The sequence below is a fragment of the Bombina bombina genome, chromosome 2 (genome assembly GCF_027579735.1).
Source record: "Bombina bombina isolate aBomBom1 chromosome 2, aBomBom1.pri, whole genome shotgun sequence".
Taxonomy (NCBI): Eukaryota; Metazoa; Chordata; class Amphibia; order Anura; family Bombinatoridae; genus Bombina; species Bombina bombina.
In genome coordinates this window covers 618666998-618693843 of record NC_069500.1, presented here as the reverse complement: position 1 = coordinate 618693843, position 26846 = coordinate 618666998, and the positions used below count along the sequence as shown (strand labels likewise).

Genomic DNA, 26846 nt, shown 5'->3' with positions numbered 1-26846 from the left:
GCTAAATGAGAAGTTTTAAAAGACCTTTTACGTTTATTAGAAGGTGGAAATGCAGACAAAGCCTTCATAATAGATTCAGAAACAAATTCTTTGAAATTTATAGGTATATCATGCACATTAGAAGTTGAAGGAACTGCAACTGGCAATGTACTATTACTGATAGAAACACTATCTGCATGTAAAAGTTTATCATGACAACTATTACAAATGACATTAGGTGGAATAATTTCTACAATTTTGCAACAAATGCACTTAGCTTTGGTAGAACCGACGTCAGGCAGCAATGTTCCAGCAGAAACTTCAGAGACAGGATCGGATTGGGACATCTTGCTCAATGTAAAAGAAAAAACAACATATACAGGGAGTGCAGAATTATTAAGCAAATTAGTATTTTGACCACATCATCCTCTTTATGCATGTTGTCTTACTCCAAGCTGTATAGGCTCGAAAGCCTACTACCAATTAAGCATATTAGGTGATGTGCATCTCTGTAATGAGAAGGGGTGTGGTCTAATGACATCAACACCCTATATCAGGTGTGCATAATTATTAGGCAACTTCCTTTCCTTTGGCAAAATGGGTCAAAAGAAGGACTTGACAGGCTCAGAAAAGTCAAAAATAGTGAGATATCTTGCAGAGGGATGCAGCACTCTTAAAATTGCAAAGCTTCTGAAGCGTGATCATCGAACAATCAAGCGTTTCATTCAAAATAGTCAACAGGGTCGCAAGAAGCGTGTGGAAAAACCAAGGCGCAAAATAACTGCCCATGAACTGAGAAAAGTCAAGCGTGCAGCTGCCAAGATGCCACTTGCCACCAGTTTGGCCATATTTCCGAGCTGCAACATCACTGGAGTGCCCAAAAGCACAAGGTGTGCAATACTCAGAGACATGGCCAAGGTAAGAAAGGCTGAAAGACGACCACCACTGAACAAGACACACAAGCTGAAACGTCAAGACTGGGCCAAGAAATATCTCAAGACTGATTTTTCTAAGGTTTTATGGACTGATGAAATGAGAGTGAGTCTTGATGGGCCAGATGGATGGGCCCGTGACTGGATTGGTAAAGGGCAGAGAGCTCCAGTCCGACTCAGACGCCAGCAAGGTGGAGGTGGAGTACTGGTTTGGGCTGGTATCATCAAAGATGAGCTTGCGGGGCCTTTTCGGGTTGAGGATGGAGTCAAGCTAAACTCCCAGTCCTACTGCCAGTTTCTGGAAGACACCTTCTTCAAGCAGTGGTACAGGAAGAAGTCTGCATCCTTCAAGAAAAACATGATTTTCATGCAGGACAATGCTCAATCACATGCGTCCAAGTACTCCACAGCGTGGCTGGCAAGAAAGGGTATAAAAGAAGAAAATCTAATGACATGGCCTCCTTGTTCACCTGATCTGAACCCCATTGAGAACCTGTGGTCCATCATCAAATGTGAGATTTACAAGGAGGGAAAACAGTACACCTCTCTGAACAGTGTCTGGGAGGCTGTGGTTGCTGCTGCACGCAATGTTGATGGTGAACAGATCAAAACACTGACAGAATCCATGGATGGCAGGCTTTTGAGTGTCCTTGCAAAGAAAGGTGGCTATATTGGTCACTGATTTGTTTTTGTTTTGTTTTTGAATGTCAGAAATGTATATTTGTGAATCTTGAGATGTTATATTGGTTTCACTGGTAAAAATAAATAATTGAAATGGGTATATATTTGTTTTTGTTAAGTTGCCTAATAATTATGCACAGTAATAGTCACCTGCACACACAAATATCCCCCTAAAATAGCTATAACTAAAAACAAACTAAAAACTACTTCCAAAACTATTCAGCTTTGATATTAATGAGTTTTTTGGGTTCATTGAGAACATGGTTGTTGTTCAATAATAAAATTAATCCTCAAAAATACAACTTGCCTAATAATTCTGCACTCCCTGTAAAGCAAAATTATCTATTTCCTTAAATGACAGTTTCAGGAATGGGAAAAAATGCAAAAGCATAGGCCTCTTGATAGAAGAAAGCAGGAGGCAAACATGCATGGGGTATTGAAATAATGAAAAAATTGGCGCCAAGTATGACGCCAACGTAACGTAAACTTTTTTGGCGCCAAAAATGACCGGAAATGACACACTTGCGTCACTAATGACGCCGCCGTGTGAAAAGTCTCGACGTCACGTATGACGCCGGAAATGACGAAGTTGCGTAAAAAAACGTAATTTCCCACGCCAAAAAAGTTCTAACATTTGACGCACCCGCGGGCCTAATACCCGCAAATGCAAAAGTAGTCAAAATTGAAAAAGACTAAACCCCAGGTAAGAAACAAATTTCTTAAAGTATTTATATTCCCAAATATTAAACTGACAGTCTGCAGAAGGAAATACATGAACCTGACTCATGGCAAATATAAGTACAATACATATATTAAGAACTTTATATAAATTGCATAAAGTGCCAAACCATAGCTGAGAGTGTCTTAAGTAATAAAAACATACTTACCAAAAGACACCCATCCACCCATAAAGAAGCAACTTACCTATTCAGCTAACCAGCTATACTCTAGAGCTTCATTTGATCGCGGGTATAACCCGCTCACAGCAAACGCTGTCTCCGGCTAGCGGACGCTCACACATTCAGCCTGTCAGCAAATCCAGTGTTGTGATTGGTGCTCTCAACCACACCTCCCGGGGCTGAATCTTTCGCTCCAGACACAGACTCTGAACAGACAGCGATCACGCTCACTGCCTGTCAGCTATTCCAGCAACCCAATTGGTCACACTCCCACTAGAACGATCACAGCAGCTGCTGCAGAGTCACATCTCCCAACTAAAAGGTGCGGGTCTTCACTTACTTGGTGCATTTACTGAACAAACTTGTGGGAAAACATACAGACTTATATGGTATACTGAAGTTATATTACAAGTATATTAAAGGCTCCACAATATTTAAAACAACTGTTACGTAATCATCTCCTGGGAATCTATTTACATACTATAACCTTGGAATTACAGGACATATCACCTCTCTCCTGTAACAAAGAAATAAGGACTAATATAAAAAATTATCTTTACCCTAACAAAACACAGTCTATCTCTAGTCTGCAGTTGAGATCCTCCAACAACATTAGAAGGTTTACCACAACCCTGACACCTCCTTCTTTGGAATCACAAAAAAGGTTGGAATAGTACCCTAGACCCCTTTCTGCTATGGGTACTGGTACGATAACTCAGAGAGAGGCAAGATCTCTCACACACTCTAGAAAGGCCTCTCTCTTCTCTGGTCTTGACGAAAGGTTTGACAGGAGGAATCTGCCCTTGGGGCGGATGGGATATGAACCCTATCCTGTAACCCTGGGAGACCACTTCTAGAACCCAAGGTTCCTGAACGTCCTGCAACCATGCGCCTGAGAATAGAGATAATCTGCCCCCTACGTTATCCGGAGACCGGTTGGGGGCCGCCCCTTCATGCCAATTTCGTCTCAGCGGGCTTCTTGCTCTGCTTAGACTTGTTCCAAGATTGAACCGGCTTCCAAGATACCTTGGACTGGTCCACCTTTGCGGCGGGTTGCTGGCGCTGGGTCTTGTCCGCACGAAAGGGACGAAAAGTAGATCCTTTTGGCTTAGCCTTCTTATCCTGTGGTAGGAAAGCTAACTTGCCTCCCGTAGCTGTAGATATAATCAAATCCAATCCTGGACCGAACAGGATCTTTCCTTGAAAAGGCAAGGACAACAGCCTTGCCTTAGAGGTCATGTCCGCAGACCAAGATTTTAACCACAGAGCCCTGCGCGCTAAAACAGAAAAGCCTGACACCTTAGCAATCAGGTGAATAATCTGCATATTGGCATCACAGATGAAAGAATTGTCGATCTTCAGCGCCTTAATCTTCTACTGTATCTCGTCGATGGATGTCTCCCCCTCAACCAATTCACACAGGGATTCACACCAATATGACGCAGCTCCAGCGACCGCTGCAACGGCCGCTGCTAGCTGAAAAACAAACCCTGTGTGCTGAAACATCTTTCACAACATGCTTTCCAGCTTTTTATCCATGGGCTCTTTAAACAATGAACTATACTCAAGGGAAATAGTTGTCCGCTTTGCAAGTGTAGACATAGCCCCATCCACCTTAGGGATGGTCCCCCACAGCTCAAGCTGAGAGTCCCTTCTTTTTAAAGGAAGAAGAGGAAAAGGAAGAACCTAATCGCTTCCATTCATTCTTAATAATATTAGCCATATTAAAGGGACAGTCTACCATAGAATTGTTATTGTTTTAAAAGATAGATAATCCCTTTATTACACATTCCCCAGTTTTGCACACCCAACACTGTTATATTAATACACTTTTTACCTCTGTGATTACCTTGTATCTTCTTCCAGCCCCCTGATCACATGACTGCGACTGTTTATCTATTGTCTTGCAGTTAGCATTGTTTTGGGCTAAATCTTAAATAACTCCCTGTGCCTGTACACAGTGTTATCTATATGGCCCACGTGTACTTTTAGTCTCTTTGTGTTGAAAAGGAATTTAAAAAGCCTATGATAAGAGGCAGCCCTCAAGAGTTTAGAAATTAGCATATGAGTCTGCCTAGGTTTTGTTTCAACTAAGAATACTAAGAGAAAAAAGCAAATTTGATGATAAAATAAATTGGAAAGTTAATTAAAATGACATGTCCTATCTGAATAATGAAACTTTAATTTTGACTAGACTATCCCTTTAACGGGAACCGAGAAAGACTGAGGTACTACCCTGTCCTCATATACCTTGTCAAGGTTAGGAATCGCAGGTTCCTCCGGTATCTTAGGTTCTGGAACCTCCAGAGTAGCAAGCACCTGCCGTAGCAGAAAGCGCAAATTCTCCATCCTAAACCTATAACCAGGTTCCTCCGCCGCCAGAGGTTTAGATGACATGGACTCCGACCCAGAAGGGGCCTCATCCGAAGAATCGGAGGGGGCCTCGTCAACGTATAGAGCCTCTGGATCTTCAATCGGTGAGGACAAACCCTGGGCCGGGCTGCTATGATAAACCCTAGGCTTGCGCTTAGCAGAACGTGGTAAGACATGGATCACTTTCAAAACCGCCGATTACAGTTGGTCCGCAAAATCTGACGGCCAACAAGTCTCTCCCGAAGGAGTAACGGTTGGACCCCGGAGTGCTGCATGTGTGCATGTGCAATCGGAGATGAATGTAGGGAACGCACCTGCCGGGACGAAGAACCCTCAGAGGTGGACGGCTCAGTAGTACTAGACATCCGTTTACATTTAGATGTTGTAACTTTATCAAGGCATGTGGAACATAGTTGAGCAGGCTAATTTACCAGAACCTCCTCACAATAAACACAGGAATGAGACTTTATTAAGGAAGGAGAGCCCTCCAATGCGTCAGAGTCCTTCATCGCTTGCGTGCTTGGTTAGACTAACTTTATTTATTAAAAAGGCACCTTTATACCACCAATTGCTGGGGCACTCACAACCTTCTAGGACCCGGACTACAGAAACCGCTATGTCTCCTGTGCCACAGATCAACAGGAAGGATAGATAGCCACACCCAGTCGCATGGAATGCCTGGCAGAACCACCCCTGCACTAGGGAAAAACGCGCCAAAAAATGGCCTTGCAAGATTCCGCAATTAACCTTAAGTTCCACCCATTGCCAGAGCCTCATCTCACACATAACACAGCAATTACTCAATAAACAATATCATGTATAAACCCCCAGTGTTAAATAATCCACCTTCCAGGAATATTAACCCTTGATTCTGTAAAGATAAAAAGGCGCCACACTGTGACCCTGTCTTCTATGTTATCATTATTAATAAAAAATGAAACGATCTTACCAGAATCTATGCCGTGGAACAGTAAAACGGCCCTTCAAGTGTGACAGGCCTTGCTCCTGACATAGACTTGAGTGAAGAAAGCAGGCAGGGAAACTCGTCAACGCCGATTGCTTATGGAGCTGTTAATATGAGTCGGGATGGTTTCGCAGGCAAACTCTCCCTGCATCTCCGGACTCAACCTTTCACCCAGGCTCTCACTGAGAGGCTGACAGGACTACTTAAAGAATGACTGGGGGATGAGGGAAGTGGGGGAGGTATTTAAGCATTTGGCTGGGGTGTCTTTGCCTACTCCTGGTGGCTAGGTTCTTAATTCCCAATAGTAATAAATGAAGCTGTGGGCTCTCTTCCCCTTTAGATTGAAATCAGCCCCTCTAAAATTCAGACAGACTGAGGTGTCCTACCTGACCTCCGGTAATAAAGCTGGTAGTGGGAAACGTCAAAAGAACTCTCCTGCCGATCGAGTGATCACAAGAGATGTCGGAACATAGTAGACGCCGCACCACTTAGAAATCTGAATGCGGAATAGCAGAAGTCTCATGACCATCCGACAAGAAACAGCACAGCAAAAATAAAACCGCACGTTTCTCAAAGCTGACGGGGTTATTTTAGACCGTTATCAGCCTTTAGCAGTGAGCGGTCTTAGTCCTTCACTTGAGCCCAAATAATCCCACATATTGATAGAGTGTCTCTTTCAAAGAAACCCATATTTGAAATAAAATTAATACATGATCCACAAATAAAAACAATAAAAAATAAAAATAAGGGCTAAGCTTTATCTCCATAAAGAAAATAATAACCCTTTAGTCTTCTTAATCATATTTGTAAAGTGCCTGCAGCCTGCCTATAAATATCCTATATAAAAGGATAAAACATGTCCCAAATAAACATTACAGCTAAATATTCTTCAAGTGCACATCTCCAAAACCTAGAAGACAAAAGCACTTACCTGCAATCCAGCTGTCAGGCAGGATGACAGCTTACAAGGTGTGAAAGGACACATACTCCTCACAGAGACCTGTAGAAGAAAGAAAGAACAGAGTAACCAACTCTGGCTTTCTATGACTAGGGCAGCAAAAGTTTTAGGAAACCAAGCAAGGACCACCTCACCACTTCCTAACTGCTTAAAAGCCACCACTACTCTTACTCAAGAGATTGATGTGGACACAGCTAAACCCAAATCCTTGCTTGCAGGGAAAAGTACCCAAAAAAGGAATCAATATCTTCAGACACTGAACTTCACCTTCTCCATTGACAGAGGCAAAGAGAATGACTGGGGGTTATGGGTAAGGGAAATGACACTTAACAGCTTTGCTGTGGCGCTCTTTGCCTCCTCCTGCTGGCCAGGAGTGAATATCCCACTAGTAATTGGAATGACGTTGTGGAATCTCCATTTCTTAGGAAAGAAATAGATTCCAAACATATCATACTCCTACTTACAGCTAGAGGGCAAACCCCCAATAAATGACACAGCTGGAAGAGCCTGAGAGATTATTAAGGCAAACCAATCATTTTAATATCAAAAACAGCTTACTGAATAAATTATACTATTGACACAAAATATATGTATACATGGATCACGTAGTTAACTGACTTAGAATTATTCTTAGAAGGGATGTTTTGCTTTTTTACTATAATTATTAAATTATTTAAAGAAAATAAAGTTGAGATTTACCTCATCAGTTAAAGCACTTTTGTCTTTGTGTTTCCCTCTTAACATCTGAATGCCATTGTTTGCAGTTACTACAATGGTTGCAAAATGATCTTCTGTATTATCCATGCAGGGTTCCTTTACCTCAAAGTGCTCAGGATAGAATGCAGGCTGTAGAGCTTCAAGGTTTATGAGATACTTGAGTTTTAAGTCTCTGGCAGTAGCTTTGCATTGGCTAAACTGCTGTATAAACCTGCGGAATCTGTATCTTATTCTCTTGCGTGTTAAAATATGGTAGTCCTGAATTTTTGCACGAATACACTTGGGCAAAAATGTCTTGTAGCTGTACAGAGAAAGGAACAAATGTAATATATCTTATAGAATAGACAAACTGTCTAAAGATGGTACTTGACTATTTTTTTTGTTACGCAGCATGGTAAATGTATTTTCCTTATTTTGATAAGAAAACAATTAGATAAAATACTCTCTCATGCTAATTTGTGACACTGTACAACAACACAGTACATGAGGTGCCATAAGGAAAACCATTACATTTCCTTTATTTCGTTTAGAATATCTAATTATATATAGATGAATTTAATGTAGTTCTAGTGCAACTATGTACGGTTAAATATTATGGGAAGACATTATTTATTTATGTATTTAAAAAATTGTAATTGTTGGTTCTAATAAAAGGTCTCAAAACTGAATGCTCTTTCAAACCTTTTGATTTTGTCTACACCACTATTTTTTAAACCTGTCCTCAGGCCTTCCCAACAGGCCAGGTTTTCTGGATAACTTTGGATGAGAGCAGATAAATTAACCATGTTTACTAATCAGCCGATTATTTTACCTGTGCTCCAGTTCAGATATCCACAAAATGTGGCCTGTTAGGGAGACCTAAGGAAAGGTTTGAAAACCAGTGGTCTACACGAATAAGCAGTAACATATTTGTTCAAAAACATAAATGATGCTTACCTGATAATTTAATTTCCATCTGTGGGAGGAGAGGCCACGGCTTCATTCATTACTTGTGGGGATTAAGAACCTGGCCACCAGGAGGAGGCAAAGACACCCCAGCCAAAGGCTTAAAGGGACATGATACTCATATGCTAAATCACTTGAAACTGATGCAGTATAACTGTAAAAAGCTGACAGGAAAATATCACCTGAGCATCTCTATGTAAAAAAGGAAGATATTTTACCTCACAATCTCCTCAGCTCAGCAGAGTAAGTTCTGTGTAAAAAGTTATACTCAACTGCTCCCAGCTGCAGGTAAAAAAATTAAAAAAAATGAAGAAATGAACAGCAGCCAATCAGCATCAGCAGTGCTGAGGTCATGAACTCTTACTGTGATCTCATGAGATTTGACTTGACTCTCATGAGATTTCATTGTAAACTTCCTTTACCTGATTGGTGAAATAATATGAGAGTGCACGATGCTAGTCCCTTCAGATGTCCCAGGACAGACACACTAAAATGCTGCTTAGAAATCCTTTACAATGGGAGGTGGCTACTGAGGAACTTTTGAGGTAAAAACATAATTTATGCTTACCTGATAAATTCTTTTCTTCTGTTGTGTGATCAGTCCACGGGTCATCATTACTTCTGGGATATAACTCCTCCCCAACAGGAAATGCAAGAGGATCCACCCAGCAGAGCTGCATATAGCTCCTCCCCTCTACGTCACTCCCAGTCATTCGACCAAGAATCAACGAGAAAGGAGAAACCAAGGGTGAAGTGGTGACTGGAGTATAATTTAAAAGATATTTACCTGCCTTAAAAAACAGGGCGGGCCGTGGACTGATCACACAACAGAAGAAAAGAATTTATCAGGTAAGCATAAATTATGTTTTCTTCTGTTATGTGTGATCAGTCCACGGGTCATCATTACTTCTGGGATACCAATACCAAAGCAAAAGTACACGGATGACGGGAGGGATAGGCAGGCTCATTATACAGAAGGAACCACTGCCTGAAGAACCTTTCTCCCAAAAATAGCCTCCGAAGAAGCAAAAGTGTCAAATTTGTAAAATTTGGAAAAAGTATGAAGCGAAGACCAAGTTGCAGCCTTGCAAATCTGTTCAACAGAGGCCTCATTCTTGAAGGCCCAAGTGGAAGCCACAGCTCTAGTAGAATGAGCTGTAATTCTTTCAGGAGGCTGCTGTCCAGCAGTCTCATAGGCTAAACGAATTATGCTACGAAGCCAGAAGGAGAGAGAGGTAGCCGAAGCCTTATGACCTCTCCTCTGACCAGAGTACACGACAAACAGGGAAGACGTTTGTCGAAAATCCTTAGTTGCCTGCAAGTAGAACTTGAGGGCACGAACTACATCCAGATTGTGTAGAAGACGTTCCTTCTTTGAAGAAGGATTCGGGCACAGGGAAGGCACCACGATCTCTTGATTGATGTTCCTGTTAGTGACTACCTTAGGTAAGAACCCAGGTTTTGTACGCAGAACTACCTTGTCTGAATGAAAAATCAAATAAGGAGAATCACAATGTAAAGCTGATAACTCAGAGACTCTCCGAGCCGAAGAAATAGCCATTAAAAATAACACTTTCCAAGATAACAACTTTATATCAATGGAATGAAGGGGTTCAAACGGAACTCCTTGTAGAACGTTAAGAACAAGGTTTAAACTCCATGGCGGAGCAACAGTTTTAAACACAGGCTTGATCCTAGCTAAAGCCTGACAAAAGGCCTGGACGTCTGGATTTTCTGACAGACGCCTGTGTAACAAGATGGACAGAGCTGAGATCTGTCCCTTTAATGAGCTAGCCGATAAACCCTTTTCTAAACCTTCTTGTAGAAAGGACAATATCCTAGGAATCCTAACCTTACTCCAGGAGTAACCTTTGGATTCGCACCAGTATAGGTATTTACGCCATATCTTGTGGTAAATCCTTCTGGTAACAGGCTTCCTAGCCTGTATCAGGGTATCAATAACCGACTCAGAAAAACCACGTTTTGATCAAATCAAGCGTTCAATTTCCAAGCAGTCAGCTTCAGAGAAGTTAGATTTTGATGTTTGAATGGACCCTGTATCAGAAGGTCCTGTCTTAGAGGTAGAGACCAAGGCGGACAGGATGACATGTCCACTAGATCTGCATACCAAGTCCTGCGTGGCCATGCAGGCGCTATTAGAATCACTGATGCTCTCTCCTGTTTGATTTTGGCAATCAATCGAGGAAGCAGCGGGAAGGGTGGAAACACATAAGCCATCCCGAAGTTCCAAGGTGCTGTCAAAGCATCTATCAGAACCGCTCCCGGATCCCTGGATCTGGACCCGTAGCGAGGAAGTTTGGCGTTCTGGCGAGACGCCATGAGATCTATCTCTGGTTTGCCCCAACGTCGAAGTATTTGGGCAAAGACCTCCGGATGAAGTTCCCACTCCCCCGGATGAAAAGTCTGGCGACTCAAGAAATCCGCCTCCCAGTTCTCCACTCCCGGGATGTGGATTGCTGACAGGTGGCAAGAGTGAGACTCTGCCCAGCGAATTATGTTTGATACTTCCATCATTGCTAGGGAGCTTCTTGTCCCTCCTTGATGGTTGATGTAAGCTACAGTCGTGATGTTGTCCGACTGAAACCTGATGAACCCCCGAGTTTTTAACTGGGGCCAAGCCAGAAGGGCATTGAGAACTGCTCTCAATTCCAGAATGTTTATTGGCAGGAGACTTTCCTCCTGATTCCATTGTCCCTGAGCCTTCAGAGAATTCCAGACAGCGCCCCAACCTAGTAGGCTGGCGTCTGTTGTTACAATTGTCCAGTCCGGCCTGCTGAATGGCATCCCCCTGGACAGATGTGGCCGAGAAAGCCACCATAGAAGAGAGTTTCTGGTCTCTTGATCCAGATTCAGAGTAGGGGACAAGTCTGAGTAATCCCCATTCCACTGACTCAGCATGCACAATTGCAGCGGTCTGAGATGTAGACGTGCAAAGGGTACTATGTCCATTGCTGCTACCATTAAGCCGATCACCTCCATGCATTGAGCTACTGACGGGAGTTGAATGGAATGAAGGACACGGCATGCATTTAGAAGCTTTGTTAATCTGTCTTCTGTCAGATAAATCTTCATTTCTACAGAATCTATAAGAGTCCCCAAGAATGAAACTCTTGTGAGAGGAAAGAGAGAACTTTTCTTTTCGTTCACTTTCCATCCATGCGACCTTAGAAATGCCAGAACTAACTCTGTATGAGACTTGGCAGTTTGAAAGCTTGAAGCTTGTATCAGAATGTCGTCTAGGTACGGAGCTACCGAAATTCCTCGCGGTCTTAGTACCGCCAGAAGGGCACCCAGAACCTTTGTGAAGATTCTTGGAGCCGTAGCCAATCCGAATGGAAGAGCTACAAACTGGTAATGCCTGTCTAAGAAGGCAAACCTTAGATACCGGTAATGATCTTTGTGAATCGGTATGTGAAGGTAAGCATCCTTTAAGTCCACTGTGGTCATGTACTGACCCTTTTGGATCATGGGTAAGATTGTCCGAATAGTTTCCATTTTGAACGATGGAACTCTTAGGAATTTGTTTAGGATCTTTAAATCCAAGATTGGCCTGAAAGTTCCCTCTTTTTTGGGAACCACAAACAGGTTTGAGTAAAACCCTTGTCCTTGTTCCGACCGCGGAACCGGATGGATCACTCCCATTAATAACAGATCTTGTACACAGCGTAGAAACGCTTCTTTCTTTATCTGGTTTGTTGACAACCTTGACAGATGAAATCTCCCTCTTGGGGGAGAGAATTTGAAGTCTAGGAGGTATCCCTGAGATATGATCTCTAGCGCCCAGGGATCCTGAACATCTCTTGCCCAAGCCTGGGCGAAGAGAGAGAGTCTGCCCCCCACTAGATCCGGTCCCGGATCGGGGGCCCTCGGTTCATGCTGTCTTTGGGGCAGCAGCAGGTTTCCTGGTCTGCTTGCCCTTGTTCCAGGACTGGTTAGGTTTCCAGCCTTGTTTGTAACGAGCAACAGCTCCTTCCTGTTTTGGTGCAGTGGAAGTTGGTGCTGCTCCTGCTTTGAAATTCCGAAAGGGACGAAAATTAGACTGTCTAGCCTTAGCCTTGGCTTTGTCTTGAGGCAGGGCGTGGCCCTTACCTCCTGTAATGTCAGCGATAATTTCTTTCAAACCGGGCCCAAATAAAGTTTGCCCCTTGAAAGGTATATTAAGTAATTTGGACTTAGAAGTTACATCAGCTGACCAGGATTTTAGCCACAGCGCCCTACGTGCCTGAATGGCGAATCCTGAGTTCTTAGCCGTAAGTTTGGTTAAATGTACTACGGCCTCCGAAATGAATGAATTAGCTAGTTTAAGGACTCTAAGCCTGTCCGTAATGTCGTCCAGCGTAGCTGAACTAAGGTTCTCTTCCAGAGACTCAATCCAAAATGCTGCCGCAGCCGTAATCGGCGCGATGCATGCAAGGGGTTGCAATATAAAACCTTGTTGAACAAACATTTTCTTAAGGTAACCCTCTAATTTTTTATCCATTGGATCTGAAAAAGCACAGCTATCCTCCACCGGGATAGTGGTACGCTTAGCTAAAGTAGAAACTGCTCCCTCCACCTTAGGGACCGTTTGCCATAAGTCCCGTGTGGTGGCGTCTATTGGAAACATCTTTCTAAATATTGGAGGGGGTGAGAACGGCACACCGGGTCTATCCCACTCCTTAGTAACAATTTCAGTTAGTCTCTTAGGTATAGGAAAAACGTCAGTACTCGCCGGTACCGCAAAGTATTTATCCAACCTACACAATTTCTCTGGTATTGCAACAGTGTTACAATCATTAAGAGCCGCTAAAACCTCCCCTAGTAATACACGGAGGTTCTCCAATTTAAATTTAAAATTTGAAATATCTGAATCCAATCTGTTTGGATCAGAACCGTCACCCACAGAATGAAGCTCTCCGTCCTCATGCTCTGCAAGCTGTGACGCAGTATCAGACATGGCCCTAGTATTATCAGCGCACTCTGTTCTCACCCCAGAGTGATCACGCTTGCCTCTTAGTTCTGGTAATTTAGCCAAAACTTCAGTCATAACAGTAGCCATATCTTGTAATGTTATCTGTAATGGCCGCCCAGATGTACTAGGCGCCACAATATCACGCACCTCCCGGGCGGGAGATGCAGGTACTGACACGTGAGGCGAGTTAGTCGGCATAACTCTCCCCTCGCTGTTTGGTGAAATTTGTTCAATTTGTACAGATTGGCTTTTATTTAAAGTAGCATCAATACAGTTAGTACATAAATTTCTATTGGGCTCCACTTTGGCATTGGAACAAATGACACAGGTATCTTCCTCTGAATCAGACATGTTTAACACACTAGCAATAAACTTGCAACTTGGTTACAATCTTATTTAACAAAAACGTACTGTGCCTCAAAGAAGCACTAAACGATTAAATGACAGTTGAAATAATGAACTGAAAAACAGTTATAGCATCAATCCTTAAAAACAACACAACTTTTAGCAAAGGTTTGTTCCCCTTAGTAAAGTAACAATAATTAAATTTGAAACATAAAAATTACAGGGCAACGTTTTTTAATCACAGTCAATATATAAGTCTCACAGCTCTGCTGAGAGAATCTACCTCCCTCCAAAGAAGTTTGAAGACCCCTGAGTTCTGTTAGAGATGAACCGGATCATGCAGGAAATACAAGAGTAACTGACTGGAAATTTTTGATGCGTAGCAAAGAGCGCCAAAAAAAACGGCCCCTCCCCCTCACACACAGCAGTGAGAGAGAAACGAAACTGTCACAATTTAAAACAAGCAACTGCCAAGTGGAAAAATAATGCCCAAACATTTATTCACTCAGTACCTCAGAAAATGCGAACGATTCTACATTCCAGCAAAAACGTTTAACATAATAAATACCTATTCAAAGGTTTAATGTACTTTTAACAGAGTAATTCCAGTGAAATACCATCCCCAGAATACTGAAGTGTAGAGTATACATACATGTCATTATAACGGTATGGCAGGATTTTCTCATCAATTCCATTCAGAAAATAAAAACTGCTACATACCTCAATGCAGATTCATCTGCCCGCTGTCCCCTGATCTGAAGCTTTTACCTCCCTCAGATGGCCGAGAAACAGCAATATGATCTTAACTACTCCGGTTAAAATCATAGTAAAAACTCTGGTAGATTCTTCTTCAAACTCTGCCAGAGAGGCAATAACACGCTCCGGTGCTATTGTAAAATAACAAACTTTTGATTGAAGTTATAAAAACTAAGTATAATCACCATAGTCCTCTCACACATCCTATCTAGTCGTTGGGTGCAAGAGAATGACTGGGAGTGACGTAGAGGGGAGGAGCTATATGCAGCTCTGCTGGGTGGATCCTCTTGCATTTCCTGTTATATCCCAGAAGTAATGATGACCCGTGGACTGATCACACATAACAGAAGAAATATCTTTCTTTTTTACATAGAGATGTTCAGGTGATATTTTCTAGTCAGCTTTTTACAGCTATGCTGCATCACTTTCAAGTGTTTAAACATTTGGGTATTATGGCCCTTTAAATACCTCCCCCACTTCCCTCATCCCCCAGTCATTCTGCCAAGGGAACAAGGAACAGTAGGAGAAATATCAGGGTATAAATTATGCCAGAAGAATAAAAAACTAAATTTATGCTTACCTGATAAATTTATTTATTTCTTGACACAGTGAGTCCACGGATCATCATCAATTACCGTTGGGAATATCACTCCTGGCTAACAGGAGGAGACAAAGAGCACCACAGCAAAGCTGTTAAATATCACTCCCCCTACCCAAAATCCCCCAGTCATTCGACCAAAGGGAAAAGAGAGAAAGGAAGTAACACAAGGTGCAGAGGTGCCTGAGGTTTATATAAAAAGAAACTGTCTGAATACAGGGCGGGCCATGGACTCACCGTGTCAAGAAATAAATAAATTTATCAGGTAAACATAAATTTTGTTTTCTTTCTAATGACACGGTGAGTCCACGGATCATCATCAATTACTGTTGGGAACCAATACCCAAGCCAGAGGACACAGATGAAAAGGGAGGGACAAGACAGTAACCTAAAGAGAAGGCACCACTGCTTGAAGAACCTTTCTCCCAAAAGAAGCCTCAGCTGAGGCAAAAGTATCGAATTGATCGAATTTGGAAAAAGTGTGCAAAGCTGACCAAGTTGCAGCCTTGCAAATCTGTTCCACAGAAGCTTCATTTTTTAAGGCCTAGGCAGAAGAAACAGCCCTTGTGGAATGAGCTGTGATTTTCTCAGGAGGTTGCTGTCCAGCAGTTTCATATGCCAAGCGAATAACGGTCCTTAGCCAAAGGTATAGTGAAGTAGCCGTAGCTTTCTGACCCTTACGTTTCCCAGAAAAGCAAACAAACAATGCAGAAGACTGACAAATGTCCTTATTTGCCTGAAAAACATAATTTATGCTTACCTGATAAATTTATTTCTCTTGTAGTGTATCCAGTCCACGGATCATCCATTACTTGTGGGATATTCTCCTTCCCAACAGGAAGTTGCAAGAGGATCACCCACAACAGAGCTGCTATACAGCTCCTCCCCTTACTGCCATATCCAGTCATTCGACCGAAACAAGCCGAGAAAGGAGAAACCATAGGGTGCAGTGGTGACTGTAGTTTAATTAAAATTTAGACCTGCCTGAAAAGGACAGGGCAGGCCGTGGACTGGATACACTACAAGAGAAATAAATTTATCAGGTAAGCATAAATTATGTTTTCTCTTGTTAAGTGTATCCAGTCCACGGATCATCCATTACTTGTGGGATACCAATACCAAAGCTAAAGTACACGGATGATGGGAGGGACAAGGCAGGAACTTAAACGGAAGGAACCACTGCCTGTAGAACCTTTCTCACAAAAACAGCCTCCGAAGAAGCCAAAGTATCAAATTTGTAAAATTTGGATAAAGTATGAAGGGAAGCAACAGCTCTAGTAGAATGAGCTGTAATCCTTTCAGGAGGCTGCTGTCCAGCAGTCTCATAGGCTAAACGGATTATACTCCGAAGCCAAAAAGAAAGAGAGGTTGCCGAGGCCTTCTGACCTCTCCTCTGTCCAGAGTAAACAATAAACAGGTTAGATGTTTGGCGAAAATCTTTAGTATGCATACAAAGAGAGAAGCGCTCTACCAGGAACGAACAACAGCTCAGTGGCTTGTTCTATGGCGATTTACCACCCGGAAGCAGCCTCTTTTAGACCAGTGTGCTTTTCACAGAAGAAAACTTTCCTGAAGTATATCAGTCTGATCCCGCCAAGTAAGGTCAGTCCAGCCCCGAAATACCAGGCAATTCTCCTCTGAACAAGGAACATGACAACCCCAGACGATCGTTTCGGCCTTCTATGGGCCTCGTCAGTGAGGTGCAGCCACATTGCTCTAAGCACACTGGGCAAGGAGTCCACGTCTGGTTTCCCCCATCACCCATAGGGAGACTTCCCCAGGGTCATAATAATTTGCATACAAAGAGAGAAGCGCTCTACCAGGAACGAACAACAGCTCAGTGGCTTGTTCTATGGCGATTTACCACCCGGAAGCAGCCTCTTTTAGACCAGTGTGCTTTTCACAGAAGAAAACTTTCCTGAAGTATATCAGTCTGATTCCGCCAAGTAAGGTCAGTCCAGCCCCGAAATACCAGGCAATTCTCCTCTGAACAAGGAACATGACAACCCCAGACGATCGTTTCGGCCTTCTATGGGCCTCGTCAGTGAGGTGCAGCCACATTGCTCTAAGCACACTGGGCAAGGAGTCCACGTCTGGTTTCCCCCATCACCCATAGGGAGACTTCCCCAGGGTCATAATAATTTGCATACAAAGAGAGAAGCGCTCTACCAGGAACGAACAACAGCTCAGTGGCTTGTTCTATGGCGATTTACCACCCGGAAGCAGCCTCTTTTAGACCAGTGTGCTTTTCACAGAAGAAAACTTTCCTGAAGTATATCAGTCTGATCCCGCCAAGTAAGGTCAGTCCAGCCCCGAAATACCAGGCAATTCTCCTCTGAACAAGGAACATGACAACCCCAGACGATCGTTTCGGCCTTCTATGGGCCTCGTCAGTGAGGTGCAGCCACATTGCTCTAAGCACACTGGGCAAGGAGTCCACGTCTGGTTTCCCCCATCACCCATAGGGAGACTTCCCCAGGGTCATAATAATTTGCATACAAAGAGAGAAGCGCTCTACCAGGAACGAACAACAGCTCAGTGGCTTGTTCTATGGCGATTTACCACCCGGAAGCAGCCTCTTTTAGACCAGTGTGCTTTTCACAGAAGAAAACTTTCCTGAAGTATATCAGTCTGATCCCGCCAAGTAAGGTCAGTCCAGCCCCGAAATACCAGGCAATTCTCCTCTGAACAAGGAACATGACAACCCCAGACGATCGTTTCGGCCTTCTATGGGCCTCGTCAGTGAGGTGCAGCCACATTGCTCTAAGCACACTGGGCAAGGAGTCCACGTCTGGTTTCCCCCATCACCCATAGGGAGACTTCCCCAGGGTCATAATAATTTGCATACAAAGAGAGAAGCGCTCTACCAGGAACGAACAACAGCTCAGTGGCTTGTTCTATGGCGATTTACCACCCGGAAGCAGCCTCTTTTAGACCAGTGTGCTTTTCACAGAAGAAAACTTTCCTGAAGTATATCAGTCTGATCCCGCCAAGTAAGGTCAGTCCAGCCCCGAAATACCAGGCAATTCTCCTCTGAACAAGGAACATTACAACCCCAGACGATCGTTTCGGCCTTCTATGGGCCTCGTCAGTGAGGTGCAGCCACATTGCTCTAAGCACACTGGGCAAGGAGTCCACGTCTGGTTTCCCCCATCACCCATAGGGAGACTTCCCCAGGGTCATAATAATTTGCATACAAAGAGAGAAGCGCTCTACCAGGAACGAACAACAGCTCAGTGGCTTGTTCTATGGCGATTTACCACCCGGAAGCAGCCTCTTTTAGACCAGTGTGCTTTTCACAGAAGAAAACTTTCCTGAAGTATATCAGTCTGATCCCGCCAAGTAAGGTCAGTCCAGCCCCGAAATACCAGGCAATTCTCCTCTGAACAAGGAACATGACAACCCCAGACGATCGTTTCGGCCTTCTATGGGCCTCGTCAGTGAGGTGCAGCCACATTGCTCTAAGCACACTGGGCAAGGAGTCCACGTCTGGTTTCCCCCATCACCCATAGGGAGACTTCCCCAGGGTCATAATAATTTGCATACAAAGAGAGAAGCGCTCTACCAGGAACGAACAACAGCTCAGTGGCTTGTTCTATGGCGATTTACCACCCGGAAGCAGCCTCTTTTAGACCAGTGTGCTTTTCACAGAAGAAAACTTTCCTGAAGTATATCAGTCTGATCCCGCCAAGTAAGGTCAGTCCAGCCCCGAAATACCAGGCAATTCTCCTCTGAACAAGGAACATGACAACCCCAGACGATCGTTTCGGCCTTCTATGGGCCTCGTCAGTGAGGTGCAGCCACATTGCTCTAAGCACACTGGGCAAGGAGTCCACGTCTGGTTTCCCCCATCACCCATAGGGAGACTTCCCCAGGGTCATAATAATTTGCATACAAAGAGAGAAGCGCTCTACCAGGAACGAACAACAGCTCAGTGGCTTGTTCTATGGCGATTTACCACCCGGAAGCAGCCTCTTTTAGACCAGTGTGCTTTTCACAGAAGAAAACTTTCCTGAAGTATATCAGTCTGATCCCGCCAAGTAAGGTCAGTCCAGCCCTGAAATACCAGGCAATTCTCCTCTGAACAAGGAACATGACAACACCAGACGATCGTTTCGGCCTTCTATGGGCCTCGTCAGTGAGGTGCAGCCACATTGCTCTAAGCACACTGGGCAAGGAGTCCACGTCTGGTTTCCCCCATCACCCATAGGGAGACTTCCCCAGGGTCATAATAATTTGCATACAAAGAGAGAAGCGCTCTACCAGGAACGAACAACAGCTCAGTGGCTTGTTCTATGGCGATTTACCACCCGGAAGCAGCCTCTTTTAGACCAGTGTGCTTTTCACAGAAGAAAACTTTCCTGAAGTATATCAGTCTGATCCCGCCAAGTAAGGTCAGTCCAGCCCCGAAATACCAGGCAATTCTCCTCTGAACAAGGAACATGACAACCCCAGACGATCGTTTCGGCCTTCTATGGGCCTCGTCAGTGAGGTGCAGCCACATTGCTCTAAGCACACTGGGCAAGGAGTCCACGTCTGGTTTCCCCCATCACCCATAGGGAGACTTCCCCAGGGTCATAATAATTTGCATACAAAGAGAGAAGCGCTCTACCAGGAACGAACAACAGCTCAGTGGCTTGTTCTATGGCGATTTACCACCCGGAAGCAGCCTCTTTTAGACCAGTGTGCTTTTCACAGAAGAAAACTTTCCTGAAGTATATCAGTCTGATCCCGCCAAGTAAGGTCAGTCCAGCCCCGAAATACCAGGCAATTCTCCTCTGAACAAGGAACATGACAACCCCAGACGATCGTTTCGGCCTTCTATGGGCCTCGTCAGTGAGGTGCAGCCACATTGCTCTAAGCACACTGGGCAAGGAGTCCACGTCTGGTTTCCCCCATCACCCATAGGGAGACTTCCCCAGGGTCATAATAATTTGCATACAAAGAGAGAAGCGCTCTACCAGGAACGAACAACAGCTCAGTGGCTTGTTCTATGGCGATTTACCACCCGGAAGCAGCCTCTTTTAGACCAGTGTGCTTTTCACAGAAGAAACTATCAGTCTGATCCCGCCAAGTAAGGTCAGTCCAGCCCCGAAATACCAGGCAATTCTCCTCTGAACAAGGAACATGACAACCCCAGACGATCGTTTCGGCCTTCTATGGGCCTCGTCAGTGAGGTGCAGCCACATTGCTCTAAGCACACTGGGCAAGGAGTCCACGTCTGGTTTCCCCCATCACCCATAGGGAGACTTCCCCAGGGTCATAATAATTTGCATACAAAGAGAGAAGCGCTCTACCAGGAACGAACAACAGCTCAGTGGCTTGTTCTATGGCGATTTACCACCCGGAAGCAGCCTCTTTTAGACCAGTGTGCTTTTCACAGAAGAAAACTTTCCTGAAGTATATCAGTCTGATCCCGCCAAGTAAGGTCAGTCCAGCCCCGAAATACCAGGCAATTCTCCTCTGAACAAGGAACATGACAACCCCAGACGATCGTTTCGGCCTTCTATGGGCCTCGTCAGTGAGGTGCAGCCACATTGCTCTAAGCACACTGGGCAAGGAGTCCACGTCTGGTTTCCCCCATCACCCATAGGGAGACTTCCCCAGGGTCATAATAATTTGCATACAAAGAGAGAAGCGCTCTACCAGGAACAAACAACAGCTCAGTGGCTTGTTCTATGGCGATTTACCACCCGGAAGCAGCCTCTTTTAGACCAGTGTGCTATTCACAGAAGAAAACTTTCCTGAAGTATATCAGTCTGATCCCGCCAAGTAAGGTCAGTCCAGCCCCGAAATACCAGGCAATTCTCCTCTGAACAAGGAACATGACAACCCCAGACGATCGTTTCGGCCTTCTATGGGCCTCGTCAGTGAGGTGCAGCCACATTGCTCTAAGCACACTGGGCAAAGAGTCCACGTCTGGTTTCCCCCATCACCCATAGGGAGACTTCCCCAGGGTCATAATAATTTGCATACAAAGAGAGAAGCGCTCTACCAGGAACGAACAACAGCTCAGTGGCTTGTTCTATGGCGATTTACCACCCGGAAGCAGCCTCTTTTAGACCAGTGTGCTTTTCACAGAAGAAAACTTTCCTGAAGTATATCAGTCTGATCCCGCCAAGTAAGGTCAGTCCAGCCCCGAAATACCAGGCAATTCTCCTCTGAACAAGGAACATGACAACCCCAGACGATCGTTTCGGCCTTCTATGGGCCTCGTCAGTGAGGTGCAGCCACATTGCTCTAAGCACACTGGGCAAGGAGTCCACGTCTGGTTTCCCCCATCACCCATAGGGAGACTTCCCCAGGGTCATAATAATTTGCATACAAAGAGAGAAGCGCTCTACCAGGAACGAACAACAGCTCAGTGGCTTGTTCTATGGCGATTTACCACCCGGAAGCAGCCTCTTTTATGCTATTGTTCGTTTCCAGGTTGAGCGCTTCTCTCATTTTATTTATGCAAATTATGACATTTTGGGAAGTCTCCCTAAGTGTGATGCGGGAATCCAGACGTGGACCCGTTGCTCAGTGTGCTTAGAGGGATATGGCTGCACCTCACTGACGAGGCCCACAATAGGCCGAAACGTACGTCTGGGGTTTTGCTGTTTCTCTCGTTCAGAGAAGGATTGCCTGGTATTTCGGGGCTGGACTGTACTGTGAAGTCAGGATCAGACTGATATGCTTCAGGAAAGTTTTTCTCTGTGAAAGGCACATGTTGAGCAAAAAGAGGCTGCTTCTTGGGTGGTAACTAGCCATAGAACAAGCTATTATGCTATTGTTCGTTTCCAGGTTGAGCGCTTCTCTCATTTTATTTATGCAAATTATGACATTTTGGGAAGTCTCCCTAAGTGTGATGCGGGAATCCAGACGTGGACCCGTTGCTCAGTGTGCTTAGAGGGATATGGCTGCACCTCACTGACGAGGCCCACAATAGGCCGAAACGTACGTCTGGGGTTTTGCTGTTTCTCTCGTTCAGAGAAGGATTGCCTGGTATTTCGGGGCTGGACTGTACTGTGAAGTCAGGATCAGACTGATATGCTTCAGGAAAGTTTTTCTCTGTGAAAGGCACATGTTGAGCAAAAAGAGGCTGCTTCTTGGGTGGTAACTAGCCATAGAACAAGCTATTATGCTATTGTTCGTTTCCAGGTTGAGCGCTTCTCTCATTTTATTTATGCAAATTATGACATTTTGGGAAGTCTCCCTAAGTGTGATGCGGGAATCCAGACGTGGACCCGTTGCTCAGTGTGCTTAGAGGGATATGGCTGCACCTCACTGACGAGGCCCACAATAGGCCGAAACGTACGTCTGGGGTTTTGCTGTTTCTCTCGTTCAGAGAAGGATTGCCTGGTATTTCGGGGCTGGACTGTACTGTGAAGTCAGGATCAGACTGATATGCTTCAGGAAAGTTTTTCTCTGTGAAAGGCACATGTTGAGCAAAAAGAGGCTGCTTCTTGGGTGGTAACTAGCCATAGAACAAGCTATTATGCTATTGTTCGTTTCCAGGTTGAGCGCTTCTCTCATTTTATTTATGCAAATTATGACATTTTGGGAAGTCTCCCTAAGTGTGATGCGGGAATCCAGACGTGGACCCGTTGCTCAGTGTGCTTAGAGGGATATGGCTGCACCTCACTGAGGAGGCCCACAATAGGCCGAAACGTACGTCTGGGGTTTTGCTGTTTCTCTCGTTCAGAGAAGGATTGCCTGGTATTTCGGGGCTGGACTGTACTGTGAAGTCAGGATCAGACTGATATGCTTCAGGAAAGTTTTTCTCTGTGAAAGGCACATGTTGAGCAAAAAGAGGCTGCTTCTTGGGTGGTAACTAGCCATAGAACAAGCTATTATGCTATTGTTCGTTTCCAGGTTGAGCGCTTCTCTCATTTTATTTATGCAAATTATGACATTTTGGGAAGTCTCCCTAAGTGTGATGCGGGAATCCAGACGTGGACCCGTTGCTCAGTGTGCTTAGAGGGATATGGCTGCACCTCACTGACGAGGCCCACAATAGGCCGAAACGTACGTCTGGGGTTTTGCTGTTTCTCTCGTTCAGAGAAGGATTGCCTGGTATTTCGGGGCTGGACTGTACTGTGAAGTCAGGATCAGACTGATATGCTTCAGGAAAGTTTTTCTCTGTGAAAGGCACATGTTGAGCAAAAAGAGGCTGCTTCTTGGGTGGTAACTAGCCATAGAACAAGCTATTATGCTATTGTTCGTTTCCAGGTTGAGCGCTTCTCTCATTTTATTTATGCAAATTATGATATTTTGGGAAGTCTCCCTAAGTGTGATGCGGGAATCCAGACGTGGACCCGTTGCTCAGTGTGCTTAGAGGGATATGGCTGCACCTCACTGACGAGGCCCACAATAGGCCGAAACGTACGTCTGGGGTTTTGCTGTTTCTCTCGTTCAGAGAAGGATTGCCTGGTATTTCGGGGCTGGACTGTACTGTGAAGTCAGGATCAGACTGATATGCTTCAGGAAAGTTTTTCTCTGTGAAAGGCACATGTTGAGCAAAAAGAGGCTGCTTCTTGGGTGGTAACTAGCCATAGAACAAGCTATTATGCTATTGTTCGTTTCCAGGTTGAGCGCTTCTCTCATTTTATTTATGCAAATTATGACATTTTGGGAAGTCTCCCTAAGTGTGATGCGGGAATCCAGACGTGGACCCGTTGCTCAGTGTGCTTAGAGGGATATGGCTGCACCTCACTGACGAGGCCCACAATAGGCCGAAACGTACGTCTGGGGTTTTGCTGTTTCTCTCGTTCAGAGAAGGATTGCCTGGTATTTCGGGGCTGGACTGTACTGTGAAGTCAGGATCAGACTGATATGCTTCAGGAAAGTTTTTCTCTGTGAAAGGCACATGTTGAGCAAAAAGAGGCTGCTTCTTGGGTGGTAACTAGCCATAGAACAAGCTATTATGCTATTGTTCGTTTCCAGGTTGAGCGCTTCTCTCATTTTATTTATGAAAATCTTTAGTAGCCTGTAAGTAAAACTTCAAGGCACGGACTACGTCTAGATTATGCAAAAGACGTTCCTTCTTTGAAGAAGGATTAGGACATAATGATGGAAAAACAATCTCTTGATTGATATTCTTGTTAGAAACCACCTTAGGTAAAAACCCAGATTTTGTACGCAGAACAACTTTATCTGAATGAAAGATCAGATAAGGAGAATCACAATGTAAGGCAGATAACTCCGAGACTCTTCGAGCCGAGGAAATAGCCATCAGAAAAAGAACTTTCCATGAAAGAAGTTTGATATCAATAGAATGAAGGGGTTCAAACAGAACCCCTTGAAGAACTTTAAGAACCAAGTTTAAGCTCCATGGAGGAGAAACAGGTTTAAACACAGGCTTAATTCTAACTAAAGCCTGACAAAATGCCTGAACGTCTGGAACTTCTGCCAGACGCTTGTGTAAAAGAATAGACAGAGCAGAAATCTGTCCCTTTAAAGAACTAGCTGATAATCCTTTGTCCAAACCCTCTTGGAGGAAGGACAATATCCTAGGAATCCTAACCCTACTCCATGAGTAATTCTTGGATTTACACAAATGAAGATATTTACGCCATATCTTGTGGTAAATTTTCCTGGTGACAGGCTTTCGTGCCTGTATTAAGGTATCAATTACTGACTCGGAGAAGCCACGCTTTGATAGGATCAAGCGTTCAATCTCCATGCAGTCAGTCTCAGAGAAAGTAGATTCGGATGATTGAAAGGAACTTGTATTAGAAGGTCTTGTCTCAGAGGCAGAGTCCATGGTGGAAAGGATGACATGTCCACTAGGTCTGCATACCAGGTCCTGCGTGGTCACGCAGGTGCTATCAATATCACCGATGCTCTTTCCTGTTTGATTTTGGCAATCAGACGAGGGAGCAGAGGAAACGGTGGAAACATATAAGCCAGGTTGAAGAACCAAGGCGCTGCTAGAGCATCTATCAGTGCCGCTTCTGGGTCCCTGGACCTGGATCCGTAACAAGGAAGCTTGGCGTTCTGGCGAGACGCCATGAGATCCAATTCTGGTTTGCCCCAACGGAGAACCAATTGAGCAAACACCTCCGGATGGAGTTCCCATTCCCCCGGATGAAAAGTCTGACGACTTAGAAAATCCGCCTCCCAGTTCTCTACACCTGGGATATGGATCGCTGACAGGTGGCAAGAGTGAGTCTCTGCCCAGCGAATTATCTTGGAGACTTCTGACATCGCTAGGGAAATCCTGGTTCCCCCTTGATGGTTGATGTAAGCCACAGTCGTGATGTTGTCCGACTGAAATCTGATGAACCTAAGTGTTGCTAGCTGAGGCCAAGCCAGAAGAGCATTGAATATTGCTCTTAACTCCAGAATATTTATTGGGAGGAGTTTCTCCTCCTGAGTCCATGAACCCTGAGCCTTCAGGGAGTTCCAGACTGCACCCCAACCTAGAAGGCTGGCATCTGTTGTTACAATTGTCCAATCTGGTCTGCGAAAGGTCATACCCTTGGACAGATGGGCTCGAGATAACCACCAGAGAAGAGAATCTCTGGTTTCCTGATCCAGATTTAGTAGAGGGGACAAATATGTGTAATCCCCATTCCACTGACTGAGCATGCATAATTGCAGCGGTCTGAGATGCAGGCGCGCAAATGGCACTATGTCCATCGCCGCTACCATTAAGCCGATTACTTCCATGCACTGAGCCACCGTGGGGCGCGGAATGGAGTGAAGAACACGGCAAGCATTTAGAAGTTTTGATAACCTGGACTCCGTCAGGTAAATTTTCATTTCTACAGAATCTATTAGAGTCCCTAGGAAGGAAACCCTCGTGAGAGGAGATAGAGAACTTTTTCTTCGTTCACTTTCCACCCATGCGACCTCAGGAATGCCAGAACTATCTCTGTATGAGATTTGGCAATTTGAAAGCTTGACGCCTGTATCAGGATATCGTCCAGGTAAGGAGCCACCGCTATGCCTCGCAGTCTTAGGACCGCCAGAAGTGAGCCCAGTGTAGCCAACCCGAATGGAAGAGCTACAAATTGGTAATGCCTGTCTAGAAAGGCAAACCTCAGGAACTGATGATGATTCTTGTGAATCGGAATGTGAAGGTAAGCATCGTTTAAGACCATTGTGGTCATGTACTGACCCTCTTGGATCATGGGTAAAATGGTTCGAAAAGTTTCCATCTTGAATGACGGAACTCTGAGGAATTTGTTTAGGATCTTTAAATCCAAAATTGGTCTGAAGATTCCCTCTTTTTTGGGAACCACAAACAGATTTGAATAAAACCCCTGTCCTTGTTCCGTCCGCGGAACTGGATGGATCACTCCCATTACAAGGAGATCTTGTACGCAGCTTAGGAATGCCTCTTTCTTTATCTGGTTTGCAGATAATCTTGAAAGGTGAAATCTCCCTTGTGGAGGAGAAGCTTTGAAGTCCAGAAGATATCCCTGAGATATGATCTCCAACGCCCAGGGATCCTGAACATCTCTTGCCCACGCCTGGGCGAAGAGAGAGAGTCTGCCCCCTACTAGATCCGTTGTCGGATAGGGGGCCGCTCCTTCATGCTGTCTTAGAGGCAGCAGCAGGCTTTCTGGCCTGCTTGCCCTTATTCCAGGACTGGTTAGGTTTCCAGGCCTGCTTGGATTGAGCAAACGTTCCCTCTTGTTTTGAAGCAGAGGAAGTTGATGCTGCACCTGCCTTGAAATTTCGAAAGGCACGAAAATTAGACTGTTTGGCCTTTGATTTGGCCCTGTCCTGAGGAAG

General features: G+C 44.7%; 1 protein-coding gene across 1 annotated transcript in view; it reads right to left on the bottom strand.

Annotated features, from left to right (window-relative positions):
* JAK2 (Janus kinase 2) overlaps positions 1-26846 on the bottom strand; it is a 737012-nt gene that overhangs the window by 253953 nt on the left and 456213 nt on the right. The window contains exon 6 of the mRNA XM_053702553.1: positions 7486-7804. Coding sequence (XP_053558528.1) covers positions 7486-7804 — 319 coding nt within the window. The remainder of the gene's footprint in view (positions 1-7485; positions 7805-26846) is intronic.